The sequence below is a fragment of the Chaetodon auriga genome, chromosome 21 (genome assembly GCF_051107435.1).
Source record: "Chaetodon auriga isolate fChaAug3 chromosome 21, fChaAug3.hap1, whole genome shotgun sequence".
Lineage (NCBI taxonomy): Eukaryota > Metazoa > Chordata > Actinopteri > Chaetodontiformes > Chaetodontidae > Chaetodon > Chaetodon auriga.
In genome coordinates this window covers 14,218,545-14,241,108 of record NC_135094.1, presented here as the reverse complement: position 1 = coordinate 14,241,108, position 22,564 = coordinate 14,218,545, and the positions used below count along the sequence as shown (strand labels likewise).

General features: G+C 44.5%; 1 protein-coding gene across 5 annotated transcripts in view; it reads right to left on the bottom strand.

Annotated features, from left to right (window-relative positions):
* mpp7a (MAGUK p55 scaffold protein 7a) overlaps window positions 1-22,564 on the bottom strand; it is a 123,766-nt gene that overhangs the window by 41,671 nt on the left and 59,531 nt on the right. For all 5 annotated transcript variants that reach the window (XM_076761429.1, XM_076761430.1, XM_076761431.1 and 2 more), the window contains exons 5-6: window positions 21,677-21,757; window positions 13,934-14,065 (exon numbers count right to left, since the gene is read on the bottom strand). In XM_076761429.1, the coding sequence (XP_076617544.1) occupies window positions 13,934-14,065; window positions 21,677-21,757 (213 nt within the window). The remainder of the gene's footprint in view (window positions 1-13,933; window positions 14,066-21,676; window positions 21,758-22,564) is intronic.

Here is a 22,564-nt window from a genome sequence, read left to right as displayed (position 1 = left end):
ATGGTCTGAATCACTCTGCCCCTGCAGCACTAGTGGCAGGAGGGATCGATGTCTTCACAAAAACAGCTGGCCTAGACGGAGAGGGGTGATGGCCAAGCAGGTATAAGGGAGCAGACTCAAAACACACACAGTTGCTCAAGCCTTGTCTGTCCTCCTTTATGAGCTTGGTGCTCAGCCAGAAAGCCGCACGAGGAAGAGGATAGTGTTTCAACTACCTTATTTGAAATGACAGTGTTCAGCGGTGATGCATTTACCAGTAAACCCAAACAGCCTTTTCCCTTTACAATAAAACAATAGGCTTAATTGGTGCCAACCTGTCACAGCCCTCACACAAATACCATTTAGGCACCATCCTGGCTGGGGTGTAGGATGGAATAGCATAGCAAACTGCAACCCAACGTGCGGCATCATCCTCGCTTGGGCCTGACGACCCAAACGAGACAGATGCGTCATCTAGTCGACACATAGTTTGTCGGGGCTGCAACTCATCCTTCCACCCTCCCCTAGCTGCTATTCACATTAGCCCCAAAGATTTTATTTCTGTTGAAAAAACAAACGGTAGAGCTTTGGAGCCTTCCTCATCCCGCTCGGACGTGCTTTATTTCAGCTGTCCTAACCCATTGCCGCCCGGGTCGAGCGCAACAACAGCTCACCATGTGTCACACCGCTCCGGTTAGTGTCATTTCCCTGTTTGCCTTCCTCTGACAGGCCTAAAGTAGTTCTGGCTACTACCATTGATGGGAAGCACAGGAGGAGATATTAAATAATAATAATAAAAAAAAAGAAAAAAACAGCTTTTCAAAGAGTAAAGGAGCCTCTGGTTTGTGCCACTTCGCCTCTTCCATTAGCATGTCATCTTGGTTGTTTTCACGACCTATTCACACCTAATGGTTTTCCTCATAGATAATGGTTTCCTTAAGGCCTTGTGAAGCACCTCAAGGGTGTGGAGATGAAGACAGGGGGAAGACATCAGGATAAGACAGTGGCAGGGTCTACAAAGAGTTGTGGACCTAATAGAATAATTGGGCTAATTAAAGAAACCCAAGAGCTTGCCATAGGAGAGAACTCGGTGGAGCAGGTCAGTAAGAGGGGAAGGTGGTGTCAGACTGGGGTGTCAGGGTCACATATAACCCCTCAATGTGACTTAAAGCAGCTGTCTGTGACGCAGTGGCCTCCAGACAGACAGAGAGGCCTTTTGTCTGTGTGTGTCTGAAAGAATAGAGAGCTGCAGCGAAAGAGACGGACTATGACAGACAACAGGGTGTGATGGGGAGTCTGCAGGAAATCTCAAAGGAGTATTCAGACATGTGGTCATTAACTTTCTCTACTTTTTCTTTCTGACTCCCTGCTTTCGAGCTGGCTGATGGCCAGTGGTATGATGGATGTTTTTATTGTGTCCCCTGGGGTCCCTGGTGGCTGGTGGCAGTCTAAAGGCTAACTAAACAGCAGAGAGGCAGCCTTGGATTCAGAGTCTGTAACGACAATAAGCTGTCTGCACAAACTTAACAGACGTAGTCTACACCGCATGTCAATGGCTATCTATGGAATCTGCTCACATATGGTGTATAGATATAAATCGTGTTTTGACGCATATGGCTTAAATCACATGCTGAAACCATGATGCCATTTAGAAACACCACTTTCACAACTTTTATTGCGAGTGGCAATGGTGATTATAGGGCAGCATATTTAGCATGCTAACACGAACGGATGGGGTTGTGAACCCAAATCTACGGGAAGTAAGGCCCGTTTTATCCCCATTCAAAAGAACCATGCAGAGAAACAAACTCAGGTATCAGTGAGCAAATTTGGCCATGCTTATTTTCTTTGTACACTTCACTGACTCTCTACTAGGAGTTATTTGAAGCTGCAGTAATTTTAAAGCCTTGATTCTCATCTGACCCACTGCCCTTCAACGTGATGGGCCCACATAGGCCAGCCAAGCCAGCAGCAAGGGAGTTGGGGATTTATGAAGGGAGGGGGAGCCTCCCTTCATAATCTGGCCAGCCCCAGTCTGAACTCAGCCCTGGTACGGTAGCCAAATGAGCTCTGTCTGATAAGAAACGCTGAGAGAGGCCAAAACACTCCAGTGGCAATGCAAGCGAGCCAGAATGGAGGGTAAGTGGAAGGCCAGAGGAGAGCTGGGACTGACAAGCTGACTGGGAGTGAGGTGAAGGAGGTAAATGAGTGGGGGTCAGGGTTGAAAGTGAGAGTGGGTGTGAGTGAGTGACTTAGTGAGTGAATGAATAAGAAGAAAATATAAATCAAAGGGATATGATGAGAGATCGAGACAAAAAGTAAGAAGAATGGGAGAGGGATTCAAAAAGGAGAAAGGTGCTGAAACAGAGAACATGAGCAGACTGACGTTGTTTGGAGATTTTCACTGGATAATATCCATCTAAAGTCGTTTACACTATTTCAGATTACACTCTGGCCCTTATTATCTGTTGGTCTTAAGTATAAAGACGGCAAAAAGAAGCATAAGAAAGGACTACTGCTCAAACACAAACTATTGGAATAACAATGCTTCACATATTCACATTTTTCTCAATTCCTTTTAAGACCTGATTTTACCCGATCTTTTATTATTTTGAGTGCGCCACACTTCCCCCTCCACCTCATTATAATCTACAGTAAGCCTTCATTCTGTCAGTCCTCCAGGGGTACATCAGCCTCTCCTGGAGGCCTGACGAATGCCTTGGAAGCACTGAGAGGCAGCTGAAATGAGGGGGGCAAATCCAACCTCCTGAACTCAGCATCACCTCCCCCTGTGCCTTCCCCATAGGGTATCTATGGGTGCTATCATCAACATTCAGCCATGCATGGCCACTAACGAGGAGTCCCTGCTTTGTTAAACAAATACATAAACAGCCAGGCTAGAACCTAAATAAGCTGCATGATGTGTGTGTACAGGGGGGGGGCATACATAATGAAGAAACATGGTAGGCAAAGACCCTCAAGCACCAAGATGAGCTTTCTGGTGTAGCAGCTAAGCATTAGCACAATCCGATGGCTAGGTTTACACGGAGCCTTCAACGCCTACTGGCACATGGAAGCCATTTCAGACTTTTCCTTGCGCATGGAAACAGTGCAGGAAGTCAGAAGGGGAATGTCTATGTCTGTCAAAGCATATACACGCATGAGTGACAGCATGTGTAGGTGTGTTTGTGTGTGCATGCAAGCGTGTCTGCATGTGTGTTTCTATGAGAGTGTAGCCGTGGGCTCCTACCTGAAGTCAGGCCAAACAGGCCCAAGAGAAACCTCAAAAGACTGGATGATTGATGCTGGACAGTCACTAAGCCTGATGAATGGGCTACGCTATGTTAGCAATTAGAGACAAGGCGCCACTTAACCATCAGCCAAGTAGCTCAACTGCGCTATTTGCACGAAAAAAGATACCTTGGTGTGCTGACAAGATGACGACCTCTGTTGTTCAGGACTGATTCTCTCTTCCTGCTGTCAACCATTGCTGCAGTTTGTCCTTTAAATGAGTATAAAATTTTACCCAAAAGAGCAATTCTCTCCAGAAATTAAATATTGAAAGGCAGAATGCGCCCAAATACACAGTCAGAAATAGAGACAGGATGGTGGTCATCTTTGACTGAGGAGGGCCTTCTAGCTGTGGTCAATTAGTCATCAGTAAGGCGATCCGAAGCCTCCAATCCTAACGTGATCAGCTCCATATGCAGCCGCTGCTCCCAGCTCTATTTCTCCATTTCTAACACATAAATGCCTCTGATTGTTATTGTTGGGCTGGCCAAAACGCAACGGCTTAGTCTCTGCTGTGTGATGAGGAGAAGCGGAGCGACGCTTGTCCGTATCAAGCCATCACCCCTCCCAGCGCATGCACTGGAGCGCACATGCTGACATGGCAGCAACATTAAGTATGTGATGACAAATGGCTCACACCTCATACAGAGCAGAAAAAAAAGAGAGAATATGGACTGAAATTTGGAAGCCCTCATGTATGAGAGTGTGTGTTTATTAGAGGGAATGGAATGGAGGCAACATTGTCCAGAGAACTGTCAGCGCACAGTAGTGCCATGAAACTTCAGCAGATAAGAGGAGTAAGACAAGCTGAATGTTGGATGTCTCATCACATTAGCTTGGCTAGGATTGGCCAAAATGAGTGTCTGGCAAGCTACGCCTTTATAGGGCAATTACAGTGCCCTCTGGCTGATGGACTGGATGGATGGCTGGATGACATGATGGAAGCTGGCTGGCTTGTACGCTGGTTGTATGGATGACGAGAAGGCTGGCTAGCCGTCTTGGCCCGGCTCATCACACGTCTCGGTGTCTAGGGCAGGCTATGTGTGGCCTGTCTAGTAAGTGCCACAGTGGAAAAGAAGGGTCCTAGGATCTCTTTACCTTTGCCGTGGCCACAACTAAAGCCACTCTCGACTCCTAACCCGCCAGGGAAAACAAGCACGGTGCTCCATTTCAAACACACAGCACTCGGCCCGTAACGACCACTCAAAACATCGCCCCGTGAACCGAACCGAACACTGTAGCATTTGACAAACATTATTTCTCCTTCCAAATTGAGAGCGACAAGGGAAAACAAACGCGAGTGGCCCGGGCAGAGAGGTCGACGTGTTTTGACATGATGTCACTTAACAGCAAAAGTGTAACAATGACAATAAACTCCTGCCGACTGCTGTGTTGACTGCTATGTTTAGAGGTATAAATACAAGTGTAGTGGAAACACATGCTGGCGTTCTTCACACCAGATGTCGACCATGGAAAAACCAAATACAAAGTGGGAATGGGCCTCCTGGACATTAAAATACAATTACCTCCAATCATATCTGGTGTTGGAGTGTGTCATTTCATCTTACCTCACTGAGATGGCATAGAGCCCCCTACACATAACACACATGACCGTTCCACACAGCGGGTCCAGCGTATTTATGAGTTCTTACATACTTCCTCAAACGCCACAGACTCCACAGAGCTGCTCTGAAAGAGTAAAATCATGTAATATTAGTATATTCAGTCATGATCAGAAAATCCATTTACTGTTATGGGCACCTATAAATATTAATATGGTGCTGTAAAGAATTAGCAGGAGCCCAGATGAGAATCTACATCATTGTTACAAAGAGGGAGAAAAAAGAAAGAAGCCGGGGAGCAGTGAAAGGTACTCAAGGCTTTCTGTCAAATGATTTTTCTAGCTGATGCAACAGAGCTGCTGCTGCCGGCCAGTCTCCTCTGGGTGACCTGCTGCATGCCTTTCCACCTGTTTTATTAAATGACTTGTGATTGCAACTAATAAAAGCTACTCCCCCCCACCCACCCACCCACCCTACCCTTCCCTCCCTCATTCCTCGTCTCCCACTCGCACTAAAGCAGGCTCTGGTTTCCCTTTTTATTTCCTTAACCCCGGTCTTGACCTACCAGTCATAATTAACAAGTACACTGAGAAAAAGGAAAATTGCAGGTCATTATTATGATAATTACGACGAGCAGGAGGGATTCCAGGAGACGCTGCCAGGTAATGTAATGCAGAGGGCCCTGTGACGGAGCGGCTTACCTTCATTTGTCTTCCTCCACCCCCTCTTTCCTTTTCCTCCTCTGCCTCTTTAAACCTTAATGTTAGCGCGAGTCATTACCCAGTTGCTATGAAAACACACTTAACAGCCCACCTCAGCACTTCAGACAGGTGCTGGTGAATTTGGGTGTGTGAATCTGTGCATTTATGTGTGGCTATCTCACCAAAACTTGTGTATTTGTTTCCATACTGTCCGCATGAATCTCCACGCAGACTGAGTGGAATCGGCGTCTCTTTGCTATAAGCTGGACAGCGCCAGATATGTCGTCATTACGCACTGTATGTGTGTGTCTTGTCTGAGAACCCTGCATGAGCTGTATGAGTGCATACAAAGGGACAGTTGTGTCACAGAGAGAGGTCTATCACTGCTCTGGGATTGTTTAGTGTTTTCCCGAGCAAAGAAAACAGCACTTTCACATGTCACTTCTCATTTCCAAAGTGGGCTGGGAGGCAGGGCCGCTGAGGAGCGCCCGGCCCAACAGGCAACAATGGCCACATTCAGCCTCCGAGCTCTCTGGCTCTCGGAACGCCGAGCGGAAAAGAGCAGGAGTACTGGGATGTGTGTCCACGTTTATGATTACACATGATGGGAGGAAGACGTTTTATTTAAGAGGGCTGTGAGATTAGGATCTGGGAATGCCTCAGATGTGGCTTTGGAAGCCATCCGTGTTTTCACATTCACAACTCAACAGGCTGCAAGGGTGGCGTAACAGCCGCTGGACCGAGTGTTGTATAAGCACACGCATACGAACAAGAACAAGCGCTTTTCAATGTCTGCAAATTTTTATTCCTTTTTTGATGATTTTACATCAATGTGATGAGATTCTTTGGTTTATAAGGTATTTGATTTGCCGGATCAGCCAAAAAACCACATTCCTATCAGGTTATTTTATCCATAGAAAGTTGAGTTTTATAAACAATGACCGCTTGTCTCAGACACAGACACATATATGGCAGATCACTTAAAGCCGCTTGGTCACAGGTGAAGACAACCGAGACTTGATGATGATAATAATGATAAGTAAAATTAAATCTGATACTACCTGTTACACTTGTATTTTTTGGCTGTTTGCCTTTATTAGGTTGAGAAGGTGCAATAGGTTCCCAGCCAGAGTGGAAAGGGTTATTTGCGGGTGTACAATGTTTGTCTTAACAACTCGGCCAACAGGCACTCAGTTACCTTTTATCTGCCTTTTTTTTTTTTATAATAGGCATTTTACAGGTGTCCAGTCACTGGACTCAAGTGACTGATAACTTAAACCCAATAAAAGACTTATAAATTACATCACCCTTTCAGCAAGCATCTCTGTCAGAAGTGCAGTCCAAATCGTCTCTTTACTCCCTGCTCGAGGTTTTGACACGACTCTGGCTCTGACGCTACAGCTCCAAATTGGCTGGTAGCATAAAGGTTAGAGAGGCGGACAGAAGAGTGTAACTGTGTGAAAAGGGAGCAGTGCTCTCGGTGGAACTTGCCCTGAATTAAAAAAAAAAAAGGGTTTAAAAAATAATGACATTTCTAAATGTGTCACTTTGACATTTACATATGAGACAGTAGGCCTGTTCATTTTTTACTGATTTCTATCATTTACTGTATGGTGAACACATATGCAGGCTGCGGTTCATATTACAAGCACTTAGGGTCTCGTTTAAAAAACAATAAATACTGCCAAAGTTAACAAGACACATTTCTGTGTTCTGTGACTCAACATCACATGCAAATTCTGGATCCTATCAGCTTCAGTCGTCGCTTGCCTTCATTTACAGGACATGTTATCAATCTATGAAAGCTACTTTCCAATATGTGTGTCTGTCATTGCAGTTCTTAATTTCAAAGCTCCCTAATTACAACAACACCCACTACACTGCTTATCTGTCTGTCTGTCTATGTTTAAGAAATAAAATACAGTCATTATGGGATATACGTATTACATTTGGAAATTTTTAATCATATTATATTAAATCCATCTAGCGAGCTGAGACCCTGTAGTAGCTTTTTAATACATTACAATGCGCTATAATACAATGCAAGCTGCATAACTGTATCACTTGTGCACTCATATGCAAACACAGATACTGTATTGCATGCTCACACAGCTTCCACAAAAACAAACACACACAAACACGCACATGTTGAAAGCTCACAGCACAAACATTATTACATACACACATATAAAACACAGGCTAGGCAAAAGAAAACACACACACATGCATGTGCATACAGACAGAAATTCCACATAAACACATCAAAACCCATACAATAATACAAAACAGTGGGCAACTGAACTTAGTACATGCACACACAAGTGCACACACACACACACGCACAGTGCTCCCCACTTGTCTTTGTGTTTTAAAGCAGGGTACTCCATCTTCCTTCGCTGTGCTCCCAAGACACCGTGGCATAATCCATCAAGTGAAAGATGTATTGCTTTTAAAGCACACATGTCTATCTGTAAAACACTAACATGTGTGCTGTCTGCTCTAATCTCATTAGCTGCTCCATTAATTCCAAGCCAGTGTCATTATTCCCCCCTTGTTTTCCACATTCTGATGTAAACAGACAATAGAGAAGTCTGACACATGAATCTATTTCGTCTCATCCTTTGATAACCGTCTCAATCAAGAACTTCTCTTAAAGGCTCTCAGCAAACTTTAGTCGTTGTGTAAACCTGCGTTTGTGTACGTTCACACCAGCACAGTTTATATACGTAGTAATGTGGATGGTATTTAGACTGAGTGGAGAAGGACACAGACTGTAATCTGAATGAGTGTGTTTGTGAAGGCTTCCAGACAAATGGAATCAGAGCAGCCGTGATCCTACCGTCCTACTTGTGTCAGAGAGGAGAGGAGGGCCTGACTGCCGCAGATGAGAAAAGCATGGCATGTCGAATTGCCAATAGCTCATACCAGGGACTGCCATTCATGGAAAACTAACGTCGTCACAAACCAAATCGATCACAAGACTTTCCTGTCTCGTCGCAATTATCAAGTCCCTTATTAAGCAAAGAAAATCCACGGACATCAATCATGCATTTGGAGCTTTTACAATAATAATAATGTTGGACAAGTCATCTACATTTGTATGCGCGGCAGCTACTATGGCTCTAAAGCTGCGGGTCGGTAATGAGAAGTCCAGCCGATGCGCAGGTATCCAGTGACTGGGGCGGCTGGATGGCCAGTGGTATAGCTGTATTGATTGGTGCTAGCTGGTGCCAGGCAGGACGCTATGTAGGTTGGCATTGCCAACTGGATGGCATGGACCCTGCAGTCTACAGTTTCCATTTCTTTGCACCCAGTGACACCCAGTCATAATGGGAAAACCAAACCTGTGTGTGCAACAACACATAGCAGAAAGAAAAAGGGAAGAGGAGAGGTAGGAGACTGACAGAGCCTGAAATTGATCTTGTCACATTCCTGGCAGCGGGGTTTTTATGGCTGCTAATGATGCCGAACAACCTGGGATGGAAGAATTGAGGGAGAAAGGGATGGATAGAGTGTCAATTTTGCACCGATAATGAAAAATTTGCACAAAAGCGCAAAAGGAATGTTGAAAGGTGCAAAACTCTATAGACTTGAACAACAGGTGCCCATATAGACACAGCAGAGGAGGGAGAGGGGGAACTCTGCACATGAAGGATAACTGAATGCATTATGATTTTGAAGCCTCTTAACAGCACTACTGCCTTCACTTCACTTCAATAAAGTGTATTACTGAAAACTTAAACACACCAGAAGTACAAGAGAAATGGGTGTAATAGCATAACCAGATGAAAGAAATGAATCGGAGAGTGGAAGCAAGAGAAACTCTCAGAAAGATGGCGCGACTAAAGATGAACTATGTCGAGGAAGTGAATGAATGGTACTCTGACCGAGTGGCACTGAGCGAGCCGACAAGTGATGCATAAAACGAACGTGGAAACAGCGGGGCATACGCGCTGAGCATCTCAAAGTCTGCTGTTTACATCTGCGCCTCTGGGCTTCGAGAACATCCAAATGAGAGGAACAGAGCCGGCCACAGCAGGCTCGTCAGCCTCTAATGTTCTCACATCATAGCGATGGTCACCCTGAGCAGCTGTGGCGAACCCGTCTGTGGGCGTCGGAGGTCGTCTTCTGCTACTTAACGCATTTTGTGTGTGTGAGGATTTGGTTTTTCCAGAATGCTTTGGGATGACGCTGTGGCTCCTCCACGGCAAAGAAATGCAACTTAACAAGTTCTTTAACCACTCATTCATAATTCATGGTCGAAATATGGCACGTCACTAGACTAGTACCAAGAAAATGACACTTAAATCTTGAGAAACTGGTGATTAAATGGTTCATGAACAAAAACGAAGACTGTAACACTATATAACTTTCTAAGGTGGATATTTTTGTAGGCCGTGTTTTAGGCCTCTCTCGCTCCTCCAGGTCTTTTTTTCATGGCTGGGGGACATGAGTTGTATAAGAGAGTTTTGGTTTCCTCCAACTTTTTGTCTACAGTTCTCCAATTAGTCAGTCTGTACTCAAGCCCTTTATCACCGGAGGCAAACTTCACCAGTATATCAGCTACACCGCCACATAGTCAGCCCTGACGCAACCCCCTTAACACTCAAATTTAGACCCCCACTCAAAGTGTTCTGAAATCTCATCCAAAATAACACATTCTTTCAATAAAAAGACACGGCTGAGCTGATGTTTCTGCGCGCGCACATGTTTATGCGTCTCTCCGAAACCCAATTATTTCATTGTCCCGACACTTGAGCTAATAAATCTGCTGGATTGGGAGAGCAGCAGGAGAGCAGGGAGTACAACAGAAAAAGGGAGAAGGAGAAGAAGAGGGAGGTTGTCCTGGAAGATAAGAGTTGTCACAGTTTCACTGAAATGTGGCCTGAGGTCACGCTCCAAGAAATGAAAGCAATTAATCACAGCTACTGAATACAATCCATTCTACTCATCACAATTAACTATAGTCGAGTTCCTGCAACATCCAGAAATACAGAATTAGACAAAGGCGCAGAGAGAAAAAGTGAATGAGGAAATAAAAGAGCAAAGTAAAGAGAGACGGAGAGGAAATTAGATATAGTACAGCCGCATTGTTATGATGTCAAGTTTGAGAATTTCAGGCTGATTATATGAAATTGCGAGTTAAAGGGCACATCCAAATCAATTTGGTGCGGCAGTGAAAGAGGGGCCTGCACAATTAGAGGGTTTTTTATTGGTTAGTGGACTGGCTGTGACTTCATCATGAGCATCTGACCCCCTGGCTGTTTCCTTAATGTACGATCTAACTGTTCATTAGGGTCAGTTTCCCTTCAAGCATGAACAGGATGGCAATTGTTAAGGGGCCAGAGGTAGATGCAGAACCTTCAAATTTACTGTCAAATTAGAGGGTCACAAAAGCGGAGAAACTTCACCTCCACAAATAACAAAGTAACATGAGTTCTTTTAGGACTGTTGAACACTAAGTGCAAAATTTTGATGTATGTCAATGTGATGTCAGCACATTTGTGTGTGTGTGGTGCTCCAGAGTAAGGAGCTGTTGCGCTGGAACACTGAATTATATTTTTATTCAGGGCCGGTTTGATTTTTATTTTGTTCTTGTCTAACCTTTCCTTTTTCTAAATGATTGAGGACAAACCTTTATCACTCGCACGTCAGGAGAAAAAGACACCTACATGATGCTAAATGTCAGCAGCAGAAAAAGAACAACAAAAAAAACAAGAGCAGAGATAAATGAAGGCAGTGGAGTTCAATGAGTTAAGTACAGTATCTTCACAGGTACATATATTTGCAGCTGACTGGGTGTGAAAGGCATAAAAATGACAAATTGCAGAGTATAAATTTGGTGCGAAAAGGCCTTTAGCTACACAGTCGTACATACGTAGTATACATCACTGTGTCCATTCCCACGGGAACCATTTGATGTATGCAAGTCATACTCTCTAGGTAAATATTAATTCAGTGATTACAAGACACAGAGGACAGACATAGGGAGGAGTTATAGGTTCTAACCAAAGGTGTGTAGATGCAAATAAGATGAAGGAAGATATGAGCACAGAGTCTTTCTCTGAGGTTGTGAGTAATCTTTAAGGTGACTCTGGTTGCTACTCTCTTTGTGGCCCCAGTACAAACATAAGACCATCACACATGATGTTTCTGAGATTGTGAACTGCCACAACTGCAGCCCTTTCGTATTCATTGTTGTCCATGGACACAGAGAAAACAGGCATGCAGTAGAATCCTACTGTTGTCCCACCACGGTCAGGCTTTAAAGGACCAGTCTGTAAGATTTAGTGGCATCTGATGGTGAGGTTACAAACTGCAACCAACTGAACCCTGACCTCACCCTCCCCTTCCAAGCATGTAGGAGAGTTTATGGTGACCCTTAAAAAAATGCAAACAACACAAAAGGCGCTCAGTAGAGCCAGTGTTTAGTTTGTCCATCCTGGGCTGCTGTAGAAACATGGCGGTGCGACACAGCAAACTCTGTGGAAAAAGACCTGCTCCCTCTGTAGATATAAAGAGTTCATTCTAAGGTAACAAAAATGCAATGATTTGTATTTTTTACGCACACTGTGTCCTGCACAGTGAAACTTGAAACTTGACATGTAAGATGTTGTAAGATGTGTATGGTCTGATTTGGTTTTCTCACTGCTGTGTAATAAGTTGTAATGGCAAATTTAGTGGCTGCTGGTAGTACATTTATGAATAAAATTATAGATTTTTCAAGATTTGAGGGACATTTCTGCTTTATTTGATAGCGACAGCCTGAAAAAAACAAAAAGCCTGAAGGGAATGAGCATAATTAAGTGCACTTGAAGAAAACTAGGCTGCCATCGCAACAATATTACTGTGATACTAATGATAGACTGCATGCAAGGAGCCACAATAAATGAAACCTCTTTTAAATTAGAGGAGTATTTATAAAACTGACCTTGTGCTGAACCCTGAAAGAACACTGGAGGCACAGCACCTTCTCTATTTAGATCCAGTCACTTTGAAACACACAATAACCAGCGTGCACCCTTCACCTACAAACTAAAACTGAGCCACTCCAGTACTACAAAAATATATTTGACATAATTAACACCTTGAATATTATACAATAACACACACTATCACACATCATAAATGTGCGTTTCAGATGTTCTCAGGAGCCAAATCACTGAGACAAAAAAGAATCACGTCGTGTAATGGAATAACAGCAGCCAGATGATTAAGCTGACCGGGGCGGGTGTAAATCACATTATGGTTTCAGGGAATGTGATCCAACATCAGACTCGGGAGAGGCCGGAGCAGGAAGCGTCCGCGACAATGTGTGTTGAGAGCGAGAATTCCTCCAAGCCACATTATTACGTTCAGCAGCTCCACAGAACATGCAACAGGCAGCAACCCAAAAATGGATTAGGTGTGTTCTCCTTCCTCTGGGGTGTGGAGCCAAGACGGTGGTCAGGGCGAAAACCGCAATGTGAAAATAGAGGCGGCAGGGGCCAGGACATGTCCGGCACAGATCAAAGATGGGCGGGGACTCAGAACACAACAAAGTGCTATGATGACAGATGGAGGTCTTTCACAGGCCATCGAGGACTTGAATATATGTGTTTGCAGCACACTAAGGTCAGTCAAGAGGATCGAGGAATCACATCAATATAAATAAGATACTATGCAAATGTGCTTCGCTGGCTGACAAGACCAGGGGAACGCATGGAACGGCAGCCATCAGACAACAAATACAGACACCCAGGGTGCCGAGGGGTGGACGGAAAATGAGAATGCCAGCCAAGATGTCACAGCTATACAGTTGGGGCCCTGACGCCGAGATACAGACGGGTGGTTGTTGACGTCTGGGGCAATTTGAAGAGCGTGGACGTGAGAAGCATGTTACAATGAGAGAGCAACACTGACCAGGATAGAGCCGTTCACAGACACCGAGCCTAGACTGGCTGAAAATACTCATGGCCAGGAGCAGGGTAATTGTGGTCGGTTTTGGTGTGCTTACAGCTTCAAGGTTGTGGGTTGGATTTCCACAGGCAAGTACCTCAAAAGCATGTATGGTATTGGCTTGACTTGTGGAGTGGATGCTGCTTTGATACAAGAGGTATTCAGAAAGTCAGGGATTAGTGAACAAAGCTTAGATAGCATAAAGATGTTAGCCACAAAAAGTACCTGATGATAAATTCATGTTGGAGATGAGATAGAAAAGTATTTTTATACCTTCACTCAAACAGCAGAGGAAAGATGGGGAACAACAATCCAGGGATGTTGTGGCCTTTACACCTCCATCATTTTTTACAATCTGCTCACTTTCCAAGACTGTCATTTACTTACTTCTGGGAGCTACTGGAAACCACTCTGCACAAATCAAATACATAATTTCTCAAGATGACTGACAAAGGCACTTACGAGAGGTTCCTTGTTTTTGACCAGTCTTATGATTTTCACAGAGTCCTCATCATCGTCAATGTCTTCAGGCAGCGGAGGTAGTTCAGGGTCGTAATTCTTCTGGGCAACAATGTCATGGACTGACAGAAGGCTCTGGAGGAACAGAGGGATGGATGGGAGGAAAGAAATGAGAGGCACGTGTTATCAGTCAAACCACAAAGGCCTCAGCTTTACCTCGCTCTAATTAGCAAAATAAAGTACAGCAATGCGTGCTATTAAGAGTTCAATCTATCATTTCTTTCTTTGTGCAGGGGAAGAGAAAATGCAGAGACTGCAGGGAGGATGGTTATGAATTGGGGTGTCTCCCTCGAGTGCTGCGTGATGGATTTGAAAGCATTCAGAGCCAAAACTTGAATCTGCATGCGTTAATTGTCATTAGGCCCATGCTCTCCATCCATACATCTCTCTGATTAAAGGCAACCAGCACCCGCAGTGGACCACCGGCCACTACCGTTTTCAGTACCGATGCTTTCCAGGGGCGAGGTGGAGAAGAGATGTTCAGCGCTGTTCGGCGGCGGGCTCAAAGTAATGAAGTTCTCAGTGGCTTCAGATATTTCACACGTTCACGAGCAGACATAAAAAAGAGACGGGATGCAGACAAGAATGATGCCATTGAGACATTCATTTTTCAAACTATTTAACGACTCCATGTCCGGCCCAAGATGCAGCTGGACGCGTGCTGCTTTTTCCGTGGTTTAGGAGGGGAGAGAAAAGTGAGAAAAACATCTTCCACCCCATGTGCCAGACAAGACGGGGGAGAGAGAGAGAGGGGGAGAGGGGGGAGAGAGAGAGAGAGAGAAGGATATGGTGAGAAGAGGAGCAGTGTGTTTTATGACATGGGAGCATGCTGCAGTACAGGGTTCAAGATGTTGCTAACTGGGAGCAGATGAGAGGAGGAGACACAAATGGATCTCTGTGGCCAGGATCCATGGAGAGACAAGCTGACCAACACACATACATGTGCACACACAGAATTCATGTTGTATACTTGTGAGGACTCGGTCGTATTCATTATCTCAGTCTTATACCATAACCTTAGAGGATGATTCTGGTTTAGTACAACTATCTGCGTTACTAACACTGTAATCATGGGGTACCCCAGTGGCCTCGAGGTTTAGGGTGCCGACCATGAATTGCAAAGCACCAGGCTTGAGTCTGGCTGTGGTTCCTTGTTATATGTCATTCCCCATCTCTCTCTCCTCTAATTTCCTGTCATTTCTGCTCTGTCCAATATGTAATACAGGCATAAATTACATTCGACAAAGATGATCTCTTAGATCTAACAACGTGGCAGCATCCCTAAAAAGATGTCCATTGGGGATGGAGAAACATGAGTGGTTAGACAAGCATACAGGATTTAAACAAAGCCCAGAGTTGGTTAAATGCTATAACTATTACCTTTACTGTCCATTGTAGACATCAAGGAGCATTCAAGTTTGACCGACCGTACTATCAGTAGTTTTGCATGCAGCTTTTGTGAGGAAAGCGGGGGTTTACTTTTCAGGTGTGCTCACTTTCAGTTCCATCCCTAAATTAAGTGGTTTAGATAATCTGGCTGAACAGCTGGCTTGTAAAGAAACCTGTCTGATTATCTGACTGTTTGTGTCTACTGTTTCCAGCAGGAGTTTGTCATAGTAGATATCGCTGTTCTCAGAATTTAGCAGTTAAAATTGTTACCAGAGCACACAGAAGCGATGGCCAAAGCTACAAAAGATCGAAGTTTTACCCTTACCTAATGCCTAATTTCAACTCTTACCCAAAACCTTGTCCTGATACTAATCCACACAGTAACTCAATACCCCTCCCACACACACGCACACACACGCACACACGCACGCACACAAAAAAAATCGAACACACATTTAATTCCATTTTTTCTCCTTCTCATCTTTTCCCCCCTGCATTTCTCGTCTTTTCTTGGTCCCCCTGTCTGTCCAAACTTATTTCAAATTCCATTAATCATCCTGTCTTCTTGTTTGCTCATCTTGAGTTTTATCTTTTGTGTATTTTTTTCCAAAATGTTCCCAGCATCAGCTTGTGCATTTCTCAGAACAGGCCAAACAATGTGTTCCTGGCTTTCATGTGCACCGTACATAAACACGTTGTGTTGCATTGTATGTCTGGGGATTCTGTCATTATGGTATTGAAATTCTTTCTTGGAACGCTGGAAACTGTTTGCAGATGAAGACAATAAAAGTAACCTCAATGGGAACGCAATCCCAAACCTGTGCTTGATATCACATGTGTACAGTGTTTGTAGCACTGTGATGGACAGCTGCAGTTTCTGCCATGCTGTGATGAGATCATTAATGTTACATTCTTGGACTCTCAACATCACATGTGAACATACAAGACTTTATAACAGCTATAGCCAGTGGATGGAAGTAGAGCGTCTATCTCTCTAGTTTTTCTCCTGCTACGGATACGAGAAAACCAATTTTAATTTGGTGCTGTATCGAATTCCCAGTTTTCCAAAAACACCCTTTGGTGAAAGGCGGCCCGTGCCGTGACAGCGAACTCGGAGAAAAGGGAGGATTTTTTGGAGTCTGAGGTTGCACACGTGCAGCGCTGTGGCTCTCCTTATGGTGTTTGACTGTCAGTCACAGCACCTGATCTGGGTCGCGACAACATGTGGGTCAGCCAGGCGTCCATCAGTCTCTCAGCGGGGTGGGACACCCATGCGGGCCTGCCGCCAGAGAAAGAAAAATCACAGTGTTTTGCTGATGCTGTGCAGCAAGTCCGTGTAGACTGACACTGCAGTAGTGCTGAAACAATTTGTCAATCAATCCATCAGTGGACTGGCAGAGTGATTTTGTTACTAATTAAGCCCTTTTGGGTTTTCTTTCCTCTTCCAACACGTTCTTTCCATTGCTATTTGTATGCAATTTGTGTGACTTTAACCTGGAAATAAAGAAATAAAACTCAACCTCAACTTGAATTAAACTTTTCAAGCCATAAATCAAGTCAAACTGTCACTCGACTGTCAATCATTAGCTGGATCCAGCTTGCCAAATGTGAGGATTTGCTGCTTTTCTCGGTTTCGTATGACAGCAAACTAAAAAATGATGGATTGTGATCTGCTGGTTGAACAAATGAGAAATGTGAGCATGGAAACACACTAAACACAAAGCGCAAAACAGACTAAAAGTTACAAAGTTAAAAGAACTTCCACAGAAAAACAATACTGTGCTCTGTCTCCCTACACATTTCCTTCCCATGCTCACCTCAACCTTTCCTCCACTAACCTACCGGTGTGGTTTCCTCTGAACTCTATCCATCAGGCCTAATATCCTGACCTGTGAGTGTCCTCTCATCGATGGCACTTCCTTAAATCTGGCACTGCTCCCCACCACCACATTCTCCCCAAGGCCGTGCCTAACAACCCATAACAGAGCCACAGCTAATTCCTTGTAAAAACTTTCTAGGAAGTAGCAATAACAGCTGTACGTTAATAGATAGCACATGGTACATGGCCTGGCTGGTGACCATTGACATGTGAGCACGACTACACAGGTCCAAATGTTTTACACACACACACACACACACACACACACACACACACACACACACACACACACATATACAGTCTTTGTATGGACGCTTGATATGAGTCAGTGGGTCTTGCTACGCCTCAGTGTTGGTGGATTAGCCGCCTAATCAAATCTAGACCTATATCCTTGTATAAGCCCTGCAGCTGAGGCCTGAGGAGGAGAACAGAAAGGAGACTGAGGGACGGAAAGAAAGATGAAGGGAAGCGAAACCGCCCTTGTTTTCCAGGCATCCCGTTATTTCTCGGTTCGGGTGTTTGTGTTCATTAGGCATAATAGGGATCCTAGAAAAACAGATCACTGAGCTTGACTAAATAAACCAGCCTGTACATTCCTGGCATTGGCCTCTCATTAAAGCCCCCCTGGTCCTGTCACCGGGCCGCTCGTTTTTCAACTGGCGGTGCTGGATCGGCGCAAGGTAACTGCTCTCCCCAGGCGGGAAGGACCCTGCTGTGAGCGTTCAGCTCTGCTGTAGGCCAGCTGGGATTTGACACTCATGCCCACCCTCTCTAAGCCTTGAACCTCAGCATGCACCGCCCTGAGTCAAACACTTTCTGCAAGCATGTATACACACACACACCTTCCTCTACACACGCCGGCGGAAACAGCCGGCCATCATAATTGGCACTTTCATCACTGTCAATATTAGTCTTGCTGAGGGGGGTTAATATGGGGAAAAGTTGTTTTTTCATGTGCAAATTGTAAAAAAGGGAAAGTCTGAGGCAGAGAGGGAAGGCAAGAAAGAGAAAGGAAGAGAAAGAGAGTGGGGAGTTTTAAAGAGCCTGATTTATAACCCCACCCTAGGAATGGATCATTTCAGCCATAATTAAGAGTGATACAGTTACTATCGCACAGAGACGCCATTCAAAGGCAGCAGCCATCTGCTTGTGTTTTACACCCGCGGCCCTGTGATTTACACTGGGGCTGGCTGGTACGGTATCAAGTGCCCTGGAGGACAGATGGAGACAGAGAGAGTAAAGTTTTTCTCCTTTTTTCCTTGAAGCACACATGCTGCCTACGGTTTGACACACAATGACAGCAAAACGCCAAGAGCCTCAATACCTCACTATGTCACAGTCAAAACCCTCCCTCCAAACCAAGATGCTGGAACTAATCTATTGTTGACCGAGTGTTCCCTCCGAAGCCAGCGGGAGCATTTAGCCTGGCAGTTTAAGGCCAAGACGCTCAAAATCTGGTGGTGGACTCGAACCGACACACACGAGTAGAGGTCTTGAAGTAGGTGGAGAAAATGTGTGCAAGTGTGTGAACGCATGCAGATGTCAATTGCTCAACTTGACAACACCAGGAATGACACTTTCCTTTAAAAAGAACATACTGTGGCTTGTTGTAACTCAAAGGATCATTTTTAGCTTTCTTTTGTGTTTTGATAAACTTGATGATCTTTTTATGTGGCACCTCAAAGCCATGAAATGTTTCAAAAAAAGGTCTTAAGTCTAGTTCAGTGATGAAATGCCAACGCACTGTAGGATGCCTTCCTCGGCCTCAGTGGCTTTTGTGCCTCTGACAGTGCTGTCGGCTGGCAGCGAAGGAAAGAGTAGCCGAATATTTTCCATTGTTTGGCGTGGAAGTGATTGGCTGACCTCGCTCTGCACTGGAGTGAAGGTCAGCTGAGCAGCATGTGGAGGTGGTAGGAGAACAGAGTGACCGCAGTGAAGAGAGACGGCAAACAGACAAAGAGTGACAACAACCAAATACTCATTTCGGCCAGAGGAGGCTGAAATCATCCCTCCCCCATGTTCTAAATAGGACTCAAAGCGTTCATGTTTTGTTCCAGGTGAGTTTTAATGTCTCTGTGCACTCTAAAGATTGTGCTGACTTCTAGTCAACAGAATATGAGTAAATGTCTTGAAGAAAGACCTCGAGTTTAGAGCGCAGGGAGGAAATAAAACTCACCTGGAAGAAAGCATGAATCATTTTAGTCTGAATTAGAACATTATGCGCTAATTGAGTATTACAACAAACAGACAAAATGATCTTGATAAATTTTTTCCACCTGTTTCACAGATGAAAAACAAATTGAGAGATTATCCTGGCTAAATCTTTTTTTTTTCACCTGTTCATAAGTCATAAACAAAGGAGAGAAAACAATTCAGATCAAATGGATCACCAGAATTTCTATTTCCACTTGCCTCTCAGGGCCTCCACAGAAAAGCACAAAGGAAACAGATTCAGCGAATAAGTAATGACGCACATGAAGCATGTGACTTAAACATCTGCTTATCCTCCACTGAAGAGACAAAAACTAGCGACTAAAACAGACTAAAACATCAGATCAGTGTGGAGCGATGAGGAGACTACCATTATAGAATGAAACAGACATATTTTCATTGTGTGTCTACATTGACTTTTCACTGTTTGGAGTTTGACTGGCACTCATTTGTCATCTTGTTGCGCCCTCTTCTTCTGCAAAGACATATCGCACTCCACTGGAGAACTGACGTGACCTACTGCTGACAATAGCGAGTCACATTTATTTCAACAGAAAAAGAAAACCTAACAAGGCATAGACATTTCCCATCAGTGACCCAGTAATTTAATTTGGGAGTCTTTAAAATCTACATCATTACATTACATAATATCTAATTTGTTGAACGCTTCAAGTCTGTTCACACAACAAAGGTGACATTCTAAATCTAAATAAGGCTCAAGCTCATTGCTAGACTTCAATCTGCATTGAACACAAACAAGACAAACAGGTTAATTCAAGCTGGAAGGTCAGCTGGGGTCGAGGTGTGTAAGAGCCTTGAGATCAACCCTGGGGCTGAAGTCGGCTGTGGTAGTCGCAGCAAAAGACAAATGGTGCAGGGGCTCCAAGAAAATGGCAATGACCTGAAATTTCCTATCTGTTTGTTTAGATCAAAGCCAACTGGCAATACTTGTACCTTACTAGATTTATTTCCCCATATGAATGTGACCCCAAACTGATCTGACAATATCAGAATCCATGCATCACATAAATTTAGAGATGACAGGACACTCCTTTATAGTGGAGCCACCTGGCCCACAGGCCCGTCTTCTGCCTTCACCTCTCCTCACCTCATCGGCTGAAGCCCCTGAGCTTCCTGATCGATGACTTTCACGAGCTCTGCGTTTTGATGGATTGACCGTTGCCACGCCAAATATCTTCACTGTAAGCGTAATTAAAATAATAAACGTGGGATTGCTGACACAGGCATGCTTCATGCTGAGGAGGAGATCGCAACATCCCCACGTTGCAAAGTAGGAGAGCGAAGCCGAGATAGAATGGCTATTTATCTTCAGGACAGTGGCTGTGTGAGTGCGTATCCTCCATCATATTGTATGTCTGTGGGCTTGCGTGTGTGTGTGTGTGTGTTGATTGAAATGTGATGAACTGAATAATACATGACCCCACTGAACATCTACCGTATCTGTTTCTAAGTGCATAAAACTGTATGGTTTTAATTTAAGAGATGATTCATTACATCACTAGCACTGACACGTTGATCTGACTCGTAAGCCTCATCCTTTTGGGACCCCCCTGTTGTTTCTCAAGCCTCTACACTGAGAGGTATTGGATTTTTGGATGCGCTGTACTCCAAGTGTCTGTGTGTGTGTGTGTGTGTGTGTGTGTGTGTGTGTGTGTGTATTGTGGTGTGGGAGGACTTCATACTGAGCTGTTGTTTCTGGCAGAGGCTAAATAAGCATGACGACAGTGCATTAAAAAAGGAGCCCGTCCAGCTCTCCCTCTATCCCGCCGTCGTGAAGGCAGCTGTCTGCCTGAGACACCTGGAGGACCTGATGGATGACCAGAGTTAAGAATTTGAAAATAAAAATGTGTAAATTCATTTTGTAGCAGCCTGTGTCTGGCTAACTAGGCCAGCAGTCGCAGCCAAGATGACAAAAAAAAAAGAAAAGAAAAAGAAAAAGAGCACGGCCTGGATTTAACCGCCATATTATATTGTGCGTACAGCGGGATGATCACATCACCTTAATACCAGCGCTGTTTGTGTGACGAAATCAGTGAGAATACAAGCCAAAGTTTGTGTTTGATTCACTTTGTTGTAGCCAGAACTGCCTGATATTTTGAGGTTTTTTGAGTATAATAGTGTAGCCCTCCACAAAGACAAACATTCACTGAATATAATATGAATAAAGACTACGATGAAGAACTCACCTTCACGTGGGGTCTGGCCAGTATTTGAAGAAGCTCTTTGATTTCTCCATTGGCTGATTTCCCTTCCAGCAGCTCGGACAACTGAAGAGGAGAAGACACAGACTGTTCACACATGGTTCAGCATCTAATTTCAGCCATCAATGGCACTTCACAGTTGTATCATATAAGATCAGGCAATATCATGAGAGATCAACAGAGAGATCCAATCCAAAGCAATGTGCCGTTAAGGGTAGAGGGTGTAACAGTAACCCCTCAAAAGCACATGTAAAAAGTACAGCTGTATACTCGAGTGTACAGTGAGTTTAGGTGGTCCTAAGCAACAGGGGCCCATCACAGAGGAAAGGTGATGCTGTGCTAAATTAGGTGCATCTTCATGGGAGGCAAGGTCACCCCGCTTCATGGGGCCCTGAATTCCAACTTGTTACCACTCTTCGCTTAATTAAATGTACTATTCAGCAGGATCGTTTTTCAATGAAAATCTCAGGAACAAAAGAAAAAAAGTCTATTCCTCTTGGAAACAATGGGAGCTGTGAGAGCAGAGTCTCAGAGCAGAGGGACCGAGCTGGACTGCATTTATGATGGATGTCTGGTAGCTCCGAGACGAGTGACTCTGCTTCTAAAGCCCCGGCCACGCTCCTCTGTCTGCGCTCTGATTTATGGGTGATCCTCCTGGACGTGGTGTGAGTGTGGAGAGGAGAGGAGAGGCGAGCCGTAGCACACAAAGACCTGCTTGTACTGAACTGGAATCAGGAGCTAACGTCGACTACACAAGGAGGGCCAGTGGAGATGAAGGGAGAGCTAATAGTGAGCGCAGTCATGTTTTTTCAAACTGATCGTACTGTTCTTGCCCATTGAGCTGGAGGCACATGCGTGTTCATAATAAACAAC